Source organism: Salmo salar, chromosome 10, assembly GCF_965601325.2.
Source record: "Salmo salar chromosome 10, fSalSal1, whole genome shotgun sequence".
Taxonomy (NCBI): Eukaryota; Metazoa; Chordata; class Actinopteri; order Salmoniformes; family Salmonidae; genus Salmo; species Salmo salar.
In genome coordinates this window covers 127,172,501-127,184,667 of record NC_138300.1, presented here as the reverse complement: position 1 = coordinate 127,184,667, position 12,167 = coordinate 127,172,501, and the positions used below count along the sequence as shown (strand labels likewise).

Genomic DNA, 12,167 nt, shown 5'->3' with positions numbered 1-12,167 from the left:
TGACCCCAAGCATACTTTCAAAGTTGTGGCAAAATGGCTTAAGGACAACCAAGTCAAGGTATTGGAGTGGCCATCACAAAGCCCTGACCTCAATCCTATGGAAAATTTGAGGACAGAACTGAAAAAGCATGTGCGACAAAAGGGGGCCTACAAACTGACTCAGTTACTCAGTTGCTGTCCTAACATAATCTAATGCTATGCTTTTGCCATGAAGCCTTTTTGAAATCGGACACTGTGGTTGGATTAACGAGCAGTTTATCTTTAAAATGGTGTATAATACTTGTATGTGTGAGAAATTTGAATTATGAGATTTTTTTTGTTTAGAATTTGGCGCTCTGCAATTTCTCTGGCTGTTGGCGAGTGGGACGGTAGCATCCCACATACCCCAGAGAAGTTAATCAATTTAATGGCAATGCTACCAAATACTAATTGAGTGTATGTCAACTTCTGACCCACTGAGAATGTGATGAAAGAAATAAAAGCTGAAATAAATCATTCTCTCAACTATTGTTCTGACATTTCACATTTTTAAAATAAAGCGGTGATTCTAACTGACCTAAAACAGGGAATTTTTACTAGGATTAAATGTCAGGAATTGTGAAAATATACATGAATGTTGAAAATGTGTGAACTATTTGAAAAGAGAAAGCTTCCACTCTTAATGTGCAGGTTGTATGTGATACAGAACAGACGCTACTCAATGTGGTAGCTAGGTGGCCAGGTGGAACACATGACTCGTTCATTCTGCAGAACAGCAATGTTGGCCTGTTCACCTACAGGAGGGAGCTGGCTGGATGGATGGCTTATTGGTGAGTGTAACCTAAACTTTGAAGTATATTTGCCATCACTAAAACAACTTGAAATGTCCTAATGGTCCTCACTTTGTAGCTATGTCTTTATTTTTACAGGTCAAACCACAACTGAGCGAGCCACATAATAATGTTTGATTGTATTTTTACAGGTCAAACCACAACTGAGCGAGCCACATAATAATGTTTGGTTGTCAGTCACTAGCACCTCTGTTTCAGACAATCGCACAAAAATACAACCAAACATTATAATATGGCTCTGTCAGTTGTGGTTTGACCTCTGTTTCAGTCACTAGCACCTCTGTTTCAGTCACTAGCACCTCTGCTTCAATCTCTGCCCCCTCACTCCCCGCGTAGTAGCTATTTCATTGTACAGCGTTGTATATTCCCCAATGGCTTTAAAGCGATGATTTTGACCATATATGGTTAATTAGGGGTGTTTCGAAAAGCCAACAGCCAAGGTCGTGCCCGAGCACCAAGGCTGAGAAGGATCGTATTTATCAATGGTTATCTCCTCTGTGTATGACGCTCGTAGGAATGAACATTATATATCCTGTTCGTAAGTAGTATTTTAGAATAGTTTCTAGGCAACATTGATAAATGAGGCCCCTGATATCTCTAGTATAATTGTTTGTCTTTATCTGTTGTGTTCTAGTGCTGTCTTTTTGCTAGCTACTTTAAGTGCTGCCTGTCTGTCTTCCCAGTAGCCTACTTGGTGTGTGAACGGCTGACTGCTCATAACTTGCATATGATTGTTGACGCAACAGGAGGTTGGTGGCAGCTTCATTGGGGAGGATGGGCTCATCTTAATGACTGGAGCGGAATAATTGGAATGGTATCAAATACATCAAACACATGGTGCTTCGTTCCGGCCATTATTAAGAGCCGTTCTCCCCTCAGCAGCCTCCTGTGAATGATACATCAACCAGGATCAAGGGGCAGGGCAATTTGTGGCTTTTTGCTTTTTGTAACCTCAGTCTAGGTTACAAAACTAAGACCGTCGTCGAAACTAAGATGGTTATTCCGAGTTGTTCTGCCAAGTTGTTCTGCCAAGTTGTTCAAGGAAGGAAAGAGAGGCTCCACACCACTCTCTCCCTTGAGTGTCTTACCTAGTTATTTACAATTTGCTATTTTGTTGCTTTGTCAACTATGTGTGTGTTTTCTATACCCGTTCGCTCCTCTCCCTGTAGGCTTTACAGACGCTCCCCACCCCTTGGCTGCAACCCTTCTAATGTAGTGTACCCTGCACGCACAACCCAGGTGGAATTCCTGGTGTCTGGCAGCGTTTGGAACTGCCGATCTGTGGTCAAGACCTCCAAGTTCATCACAGCCTATGCTGCCCTCCAGTCACTTAACTAATTGGCCCTGACAGAGACATATGGATCACCCCAGAGAACATTGCTTCTCCAGCTGTTCTCTCTTCATCTGACTAAGTTTTCTCTCATAGTCCAAGAGCATCTGGTCATTGCGGTGGTGGCAAAAGGCTACTCATATCTCCTAACTGGAGATTTTAGATTTTTTTTCCCCTCTCTCACATGTCCATCTCTTTATTTAAATTCCATGCTGTCACTGTTATTTGTCCACACAAGCGTAAAATTGTTGTCATCTATCATCCAGCAGGTGCCCTTAGAGTTTCAAATGTGCTTTACACCTTGATGATGGCTTAACGGTCTTCGTACTTGGCGACTTCAACCTCCGACGTCTGACTTCAATTCATTTATTTCCAACTCTATATTTCCCCTACTTACCTCTTTTGACCTCACCCTTTCCCAGTCCCCTACCACTCACAAGTCAGGCAATAAGCTTGACCTCATCTATACTAGAGGCTGTTTTCCTACTAATCTCACAGTAACCCCCCTCCAGGTCTCTGTTCTCCTACTAATCTCACTGTAACCCCCCTCCAGGTCTCTGTTCTCCTACTAATCTCACTGTAACCCCCCTCCAGGTCTGTTCTCGTACTAATCTCTCTGTAACCCCCCTCCAGGTCTCTGTTCTACTAATCTCACTGTAACCCCCCTCCAGGTCTCTGTTCTCCTACTAATCTCACTGTAACCCCCTCCAGGTCTCTGTTCTCCTACTAATCTCACTGTAACCCCCCTCCAGGTCTGTTCTCCTACTAATCTCACTGTAACCCCCCTCCAGGTCTCTGTTCTCCTACTAATCTCACTGTAACCCCCCTCCAGGTGTCTGTTCTCCTACTAATCTCACTGTAACCCCCCCTCCAGGTCTCTGTTCTCCTACTAATCTCACTGTAACCCCCCTCCAGGTCTGTTCTACTAATCTCACTGTAACCCCCTCCAGGTCTCTGTTCTCCTACTAATCTCACTGTAACCCCCCTCCAGGTCTCTGTTCTCCTACTAATCTCACTGTAACCCCCCTCCAGGTCTCTGTTCTCCTACTAATCTCACTGTAACCCCCCCTCCAGGTCTGTTCTCCTACTAATCTCACTGTAACCCCCCTCCAGGTCTCTGTTCTCCTACTAATCTCACTGTAACCCCCCTCCAGGTCTCTGTTCTCCTACTAATCTCACTGTAACCCCCCTCCAGGTCTCTGTTCTCCTACTAATCTCACTGTAACCCCCCTCCAGATCTCTGTTCTCCTACTAATCTCACTGTAACCCCCCTCCAGGTCTGTTTTCCTACTAATCTCACTGTAACCCCCCTCCAGGTCTCTGTTCTCCTACTAATCTCACTGTAACCCCCCTCCAGGACTCTGTTCTCCTACTAATCTCACTGTAACCCCCCTCCAGGTCTCTGTTCTCCTACTAATCTCACTGTAACCCCCCTCCAGGTCTCTGTTCTCCTACTAATCTCACTGTAACCCCCCTCCAGGTCTGTTCTCCTACTAATCTCACTGTAACCCCCCTCCAGGTCTCTGTTCTCCTACTAATCTCACTGTAACCCCCCTCCAGGTCTGTTCTCCTACTAATCTCACTGTAACCCCCCTCCAGGTCTCTGTTCTCCTACTAATCTCACTGTAACCCCCCTCCAGGTCTCTGTTCTCCTACTAATCTCACTGTAACCCCCCTCCAGGTCTCTGTTCTCCTACTAATCTCACTGTAACCCCCCTCCAGGTCTGTTCTCCTACTAATCTCACTGTAACCCCCCTCCAGGTCTCTGCTCTCCTACTAATCTCACTGCAACCCCCCCCCCCTCTCCAGGTCTCTGATCACTACTTTGTTTCCTTTTCTGTCTCCCTTTCCTCCAACCCTAAGATACCACTCAGCCCCTACCCAGATGGTACAATCCAAGATGGCGTAGCAGTCAGACGTCTTTTATCCTCGTCTTGTCGTGGCCCGTGTATATATATTTTTAGATCTTTTCCTTCGCATATCTTTTTATGTTTTTCAAACCCCTTACTTCAAAATACTCTCCTGCAACCTGCCTCACCCAATGTGGTGTGGACCTGCTTTTTCTCTAAAGTATTTTTCTCTACCTCTATTACTGGAATCTCCAACATAAGCTAGCCAGCTAACGGTCATCAGCTAACCTTTAGCTCGGAAAGCTCTCGCCAGTTTGTACAACGCGATTCAACCAGAGCATACCAAACCTATTTTTCTCTCCATATCCCCGGATTCCTATCACAAGCTCTGAACCTTCTCACCTTCCGACCTTCGCAGCTAATGTCCCCTGAATGCTTGCTGTCTAGAGCACAACGGACTGTTAGCTTACGAGGCCCATCGAATACATTCCGAAGCTACTAGCTAGCAGTCAGCTATCCTTTGCTAGCGGTCATCAGCTACCTTTATCCAGGACAACTCTCGCCAGTCTGTACAGCGCGACTCAAACCAGAGCTAGTCGGACTTATTCTTCTCCATATCTCCAGATTCCTATCGCAAGCTCTGAACCTATTTTTTATTATTATATATATATTTTTTTTCCACCTAGAATTATAGCAGCTAATGTCCCCTGAATGCACAGCCGCTAATCCGCGGCCTGCTAGCTATCTAAAGCACATTGGACTGCTGGCTTAAGAGGCCCTTCGGACATATTTCTTTGACCAATATACATATTTTGCTAATTGGCCTGGTTTACCACACGGAGCCCTGCTGATCCGTCTGCTGATGTAACTGCACGAGGAGGCCACAACAGGCTTTCCTCCGTCACGTCGCCCATCTAAGGCCTTTCTGTTAGCCTGCTAGCCCGCCGCTAGCTGCCTGAAGCCACGCACTGGACTCTTATGATCACCCGGCTACGCATGCCTCTCACTAACGTCACCATGCCTTGTCCATTGCTGTTTTGGTTTGTAACTATTGTTTTATTTCACTGTAGAGCCTCTAGCACTGCTCAAAACACCTCGGCTAACAATTTAGTTCCACCTCCCACACACGCAGTGACATCACCTGGTTTAACTTCACTAGGGTAGGGGGCAGCATTCGGAATTCTGGATGAAAAGCGTGCCCAAATTAAACTGCCTGCTACTCCGGCCAAGAAGGTAGGATATGCATAGTATTAGTAGATTTGGATAGAAAACACTCTGAAGTTTCTAGAACCGTTTGAATGATGTCTGTGAGTATAACAGAACTCATATGGCAGGCAAAAACCTGAGAGAAATCCAACCAGGAAGTGGGAAATCTGAGGCGTGTAGTTTTTTCAAGTGATTGCCTATCTAACACACAGTGACTTAGGGTTCATTTTGCACTTCCTAAGGCTTCCACTAGATGTCAACAGTCTTTAGAACCTTGTTTCAGGCTTTTACAGTGAACAGAGAGCGAACAAAGGAAGTTGGAAGTTGTTGACTCAGAAAGGGACATGAGCTCAGTGACGCGCATTCACGTGAGAGGTAGCTGTGTTCCATTACATTTTTGAAGACATTGGAATCGTCCGGTTGGAAAATTATTGAAGATTTATGTTTAAAAGGCCCTAAAGATTGATGCTATACATCATTTGACATGTTTCTACGAATGTAAATAGAACCTTTTTTTACTTTTCGTCGTGAAATTTTCGGCGTGCTTCCTACATTTGGAGTAGCTTACTGAACGCGCTAACAACAAGGAGGTATTTTGGACATAAATTATGGACTTTATCAAACAAAAAAACATTTGTTGTGGACCTGGGATTCCTGGGAGTGCATTCTGATGAATATATCAAAGGTAACTGAATATTTTTAATGCTATTTATGATTTCAGATGACTCCAAAATGGCGGGTATCTGTATTGCCTGATGTTGTTGTCTGAGCGCTGTACTCAGATTATTGCAAAGTGTGCTTTCCCCATGAAGCTTTTTTAAATATCTGTCACAGCAGTTGCATTAAGGAGATGTTTATCTATAATTCTTTGAATAACAGTTTAATATTTTATCAACGTCTATGATGAGTATTTCTATAAATTGATATGCTCATTCACTGGAAGTTTTTGAAGGAAAAACATTTCTGAACATTACGGGCCAATGTAAAATGGGGTTTTTGGATACAAATATTAACTTTATCGAGCAAAACATTCATGTATTGTGTAACATGAAGTCCTATGAGTGCCATCTGATGATCATCAAAGGTTAGTGCTTAATTTTAGCTGTATTTCTGTTTTTTGTGACGCCTCTCCTTCCTTGGAAAATGGCTGTGTGGTTTTTGTTGTCTAGGTGGTGTCCTAACATAATCTAATGCTATGCTTTCGCCGTAAAGCCTTTTTGAAATCGGACAATGTGGTTGGATTAACGAGAAGTGTACCTTTAAAATGGGATATAATAGTTGTATGTTTGAGAAATTTCAATTATGAGATTTTTGTTGTTTTGAATTTGCCGCCTTGCTATTTCACTGGCTGTTGAATAGTGTGTACCACAGGTGGGACGGTAGCGTCCCATGTACCCCAGAGAGGTTAAATGCTATTTCTAGAAACAATATCTCTTTCATTATCACTATATGCACAGGTTTACCCACACTGTATTCACATCCGACTATACCTTTGTCTGTACATTATGCCTTGAAAATAATCTACCATGCCCAGAAATCTGCTCCTTTTAGTCTCTGTTCTGAACGTGCTAGATGTCCAGTTCTTATAGCCTTTAGTCGTACCATCATCCTACTCCGCCTCTGTTCCTCTGGTGATGTAGAGGTTAATCCAGGCCCTGCAGTGTCTAGCTCCACTCCCATCCCCCAGGCTCTCATTTGTTGACTTCTGCAACCGTAAAAACCTTGGTTTCATGCATGTTAACATTAGAAGCCTCCTCCCTAAGTTTGTTTTATTCACTGCTTTAGCACACTCCACCAATCCGGATGTAAACTTCCCACTTCAACTGTACGTTCCCACATACACTCACGTTCAGATGTTTGGGGAAGAACTTAGAAATGTCCTTGTTTTTGAAAGAAAAGCACATTTTTTGTCCATTAAAATGACATCAAATTGATCAGAAAATCAGTGTAGACATTGTCATAACGTTGGCCTGTGGGTAAGGTTTATGACCCCCCCATAAATACCTTTCTCCCTTCCCTCTCTCTCTTGACTCTACTGAAGGACTCCTGAATAGCCTTTGTTAATCATAGAGAGTCTGGGAACATCAAACGGTGGGGGGAAAGGAACCATATTTCGGTAATAGAACCAGTTGAAAATATGTGTTGGTACTTAATGAATATGATGACTGTTCGGTTGTCATCTGAGACATTATGACTGATGACAGGATGACATAAACTGTATCGTGGAAAGTCTACACATTACAGTAATCAGATTCACATGGAATTGTTGTGCAATTTAAATGTTTAAATATGAAACTATTTGTGAAAAGATGAAATGTAATTTTAGCTTCCAAATGAGAGAATTGGGTTTTCATGAGTGAACTATGCCCAACTCAGTGGCCATGTGAAGAGACATTGGTTACAAACTATAAAACACTCCCTTCTCTCCCTTCCTATATAAAGCCCTTTACGAAAATGTAACTTGCTGTTCTGAGTACACGAAGCCTGCAGCCTCTGCATTAAAAGGGCAAATAACTTGCTGTTCCAGGTACATTAGGGCGACGGTACGATGTCAGAAGGATTTAGATAATAAGCTGTTCCGGGTACATTAGGGCGACGGTCCGATGTCAGAAGGATTCAGATATTAAGCTGTTGTGAGGACAACAGTTCCACGTTAAAAGGACTAACATGTCAACTACAGAACTAAGCCAACCTCAGCGTGAGCTTTGGTTGCGAATGGTATGAACTTTGAACTCTTATTCACTACAGAAGTGATACCTCCTAGCCGTTGAGTTAGCAGCAGCCGCTGTAAACGTGGGCTAGGAGAGGACGGATGACGGATCCAGTCTAACACACAACGACGATACTACAATGTATCCAATTTACCACCAGAGACATTCTTCCGAGGACAGGAAGATCTCTGTTGGGCAACACGGCCAGCATCTACGACCAACCTACCAAAATGCAGCTCAGAGTAAATATTGTTGCATTTTCCTTTTCCAAATGGATGGTAATTTAGAATGCATAAAGATACTGTATTTACGATAGCATAGCGTCTCCCTTTGTTCCTCAGTCTTCCCGCTCTTTCCCTCAAACCCAACCCCCTTTCCTTTGTGTAACCAGCCGTCATGTCGGCTCCGTCCACCAGGGACGTTTTCTGTATGACATAATTTGCATTCTGTGAATATGTAATTCTGTGTGATTATTTAGGTATTTAGTAAATAAATAATTAAACCAAAGTTTGTATTGCTGATTCAACTTGTTAGCCAGGGTTCGGGAAGATAACCAAGAGTTTATAACGTTCAGATGAGACTGAAATAAGGTGACGATTAATATTGACTCCTATTGATGTACAATATTACTAGGTCTTTAAAAGTTTATTCGGAAGATAACAGCTCTATATACACTCTTTCGTGGTGCCCCGACTTTCTAGTTAATTACATTTACATGATTAGCTTAATCAGGTAATATTAATTACAGAGAAAGGATTTTATAGAATAGCATGTCATATCACTTAATCCAGCATAGCCAAAGACACGACAACATTGTTAATGTTGTAAATGACTATTGTAGCTGGAAACGGCTTTTAATGGAATATCTACAGTACATAGGCGTACAGAGGCCCATTATCATCAACCATCACTCCTGTGTTCCAATGGCACAATGTGTTAGCTAATCCAAGATTATCATTTTAAAAGGCTAATTGATCATTAATAAAACCCTTTTGTAATTATGTTAGCACAGCAGAATACTGTTGTTCTGATTAAAGAAGCAATAAAACTGGCCTTCTTTAGACTAGTTGAGTATCTGGAGCATCAGCATTTGTGGGTTCGATTACAGGCTCAAAATGGCCAGAAACAAAGCACTTTCTTCTGAAACTCGTTAGTCTATTCTTGTTCTGAGAAATGAAGGCTATTCCATACGAGAAATTGCCAAGAAACTGAAGATCTGGTACAACGCTGTGTACTACTCCCTTCACAGAACATTGCAAACTGGCTCTAACCAGAATAGAAAGAGGAGTGGGAGGCCCCGGTGCAGAACTGAGCAAGAGGACAAGTACATTAGAGTGTCTAGTTTGAGAAACAGACGCCTCACATGTCCTAGCGTCAGATTTGAATGGAGAAAGCTGATCCGAGAGAAACAAGGCCCTGGTCATCCAGCTCTAGACTGTGGCTGAATGGATTAGAAACAAGGCCCTGGTCATCCAGGTCTAGACTGTGGCTGAATGGATTAGAAACAAGGCCCTGGTCATCCAGCTCTAGACTGTGGCTGAATGGATTAGAAACAAGGCCCTGGTCATCCAGTTCTAGACTGTGGCTGAATGGATTAGAAACAAGGCCCTGGTCATCCAGTTCTAGACTGTGGCTGAATGGATTAGAAACAAGGCCCTGGTCATCCAGCTCTAGACTGTGGCTGAATGGATTAGAAACAAGGCCCTGGTCATCCAGTTCTAGACTGTGGCTGAATGGATTAGAAACAAGGCCCTGGTCATCCAGGTCTAGACTGTGGCTGAATGGATTAGAAACAAGGCCCTGGTCATCCAGCTCTAGACTGTGGCTGAATGGATTAGAAACAAGGCCCTGGTTATCCAGTTCTAGACTGTGGCTGAATGGATTAGAAACAAGGCCCTGGTCATCCAGGTCTAGACTGTTCTGATTGGATTAGATGAACTTGTCCATTTTTTAATACATAAAAAAAAAAAAAATTAAACAAAATGGCTTTTGTGTAACAATAAAAAAAATATTTCTATTTAATAACCACACCACGCGTTTACCCGTATATACGTTGACGCAAAAAAACTAAAACATAAACAAAAGAAATGTTCACCAAGGTGATAGTAAGGCATTAATTATCTTCGGTTAATTCATGACCTTTATTATCCCTCATCTACATGTGTGTCTTACCTGGGGGACAAGTAGAGTGGCAGCCCTCGATACAGGTGAATAGAAGCCATTCATTCTCCGCTTTGGTGCATTTATGATCTTTTTTACCCCTCATGTATGTTTGTAAGTGTGTATGTGTGTATGTCTTACCTGGGGGGCAGGTAGCGTGGCAGCCCTCGATACAGGTGAATGGGCAGGGGAGGGGCTGTGAGTGCTGACAGGTGATTGGACAGGCAGAGCCACATGTGTTGTACCTCCACTGGCATAGCTCCCCCAAACCCTCCGCTGCAGTGTTCAGCTCCTCGCAGCTCAGAGCTAACACACACACACACACACACACACGCACACACAAACACACACACACACACTATACATGAAACAACTTTATTTGAAGACGGAAGGCTATAGAAAGTGGCCGTCTCTGAATACATATACTTGCGTTTTTCTGGAAAAAATAAAGTTCTATAGTATATGACATATAAAAAATGTATTATGCTTTAAATGTAGTATGCTTTAAATGTATTATGCTTTAAATGTATTATGCTTTAAATGTATTATGCTTTAAATTTAGTATTTTTTTATGTAGTATACTTTAAACGTAATATGTTTTAAATGTTGTGTCTGTTTTTTTTTTACCCTATTTCGTGGTATCCAATTGGTAGCTACAGTTTTGTCTCATCGCTGCAACTCAGGTACGGACTCGGGAGAGGCGAAGGTCGAGAGCAGTGCGTCGCCCAAAACACAACCCAACCAAGCCGCACTGCTTCTTGACACAATGCCCACTTAACCCAGAAGCCAGCCGCACCAATGTGTCAGAGGAAAAACCGTGCACCTGGCGCCCTTGTCAGCGTGCACTGCGTCCGGCCCACCACAGTGCCCGATGGTGCCCGATGGGACCACTGCCTTAGACCACTGCGCCACTCAGGAGGCCAAATGTAGTACGTTTTAATTGTAGTATGTTTTAAATGTGGTATGTTTTAAATGTAGTATGTTTTAAATGTAGTATGTTTTAAATGTAGTATGTTTTAATTGTAGTATGTTTTAAATGTAGTATGCTTTAAATGAGGTATGTTTTAAATGTAGTATGTTTTAAATGTAGTATGCTTTAAATGTAGTATGCTTTAAATGTAGTATGTTTTAAATGTGGTATGTTTTAAATGAGGTATGCTTTAAATGAGGTATGTTTTAAATGAGGTATGTTTTAAATGTAGTATGTTTTAAATGTAGTATGCTTTAAATGTAGTATGCTTTAAATGAGGTATGTTTTAAATGTAGTATGCTTTAAATGAGGTATGCTTTAAATGAGGTATGTTTTAAATGAGGTATGCTTTAAATGAGGTATGCTTTAAATGAGGTATGTTTTAAATGTGGTATGTTTTATCTAGTAAGATTTAAATGCTCATAGATCATTTGGGATGTTCATCTAGTAGAATTCAGGTTTGAATTCCCAGAGCTGACTAGAAGGAACATTCTGTTGTTGTGCCCTTGAGTGAGGCAAATAAACCTAAATTGTCTGGATAAGAGTGTCTGCTAAATGACTAAAATGTAGGAAGATAACAGTTTTTCGAAACCCACTGTGTGTTTGACAGCTGATAATCACCGTAGGGGTGAATGAATTGTGGGAATCAACCCAATTGAGGATTAGATGATACATTCTCAGTAGTATGAGCCTAGTACATTGATATGTGTTGCTCACTGCATTCCAGTACGTTCTGAATAGTATGTAGTATGCATTTTAAGTAGGTTGTTGGCAAGCCAGATTTCGGACACGGCCAATGATTTCTGCCAGTTTTCAGTGAGTAACTATGGTATCCATGCTGTGTGGGTGTGACCTGTGACTTACGGCACAACTCATTAGACCTCCAGCTGACAGCCACGCCCACCTCGGAGCAGGCCTGGGAGTATGCAGCGATGATATCACAGAAACACATACAGTCTCCGACGGATGGACAGGAGCACGCCGCCTCCACACACATCTCTACATAGGGCTCTGGGTCCACCTACACACACACACACACACACACACACACACACACACACACACACACACACACACACACACACACACACACACAAAGTGTAATATATA

The 12,167-nt window shown here is 42.5% G+C and overlaps 1 protein-coding gene across 1 annotated transcript in view; it reads right to left on the bottom strand.

Moving 5' to 3' along the window:
- Window positions 1–12,167, bottom strand: part of vwf (von Willebrand factor) — a 156,892-nt gene that overhangs the window by 92,609 nt on the left and 52,116 nt on the right. The window contains exons 25-26 of the mRNA XM_045688600.2: window positions 11,922–12,078; window positions 10,229–10,393 (exon numbers count right to left, since the gene is read on the bottom strand). Of these exons, the coding sequence (XP_045544556.2) occupies window positions 10,229–10,393; window positions 11,922–12,078 (322 nt within the window). The remainder of the gene's footprint in view (window positions 1–10,228; window positions 10,394–11,921; window positions 12,079–12,167) is intronic.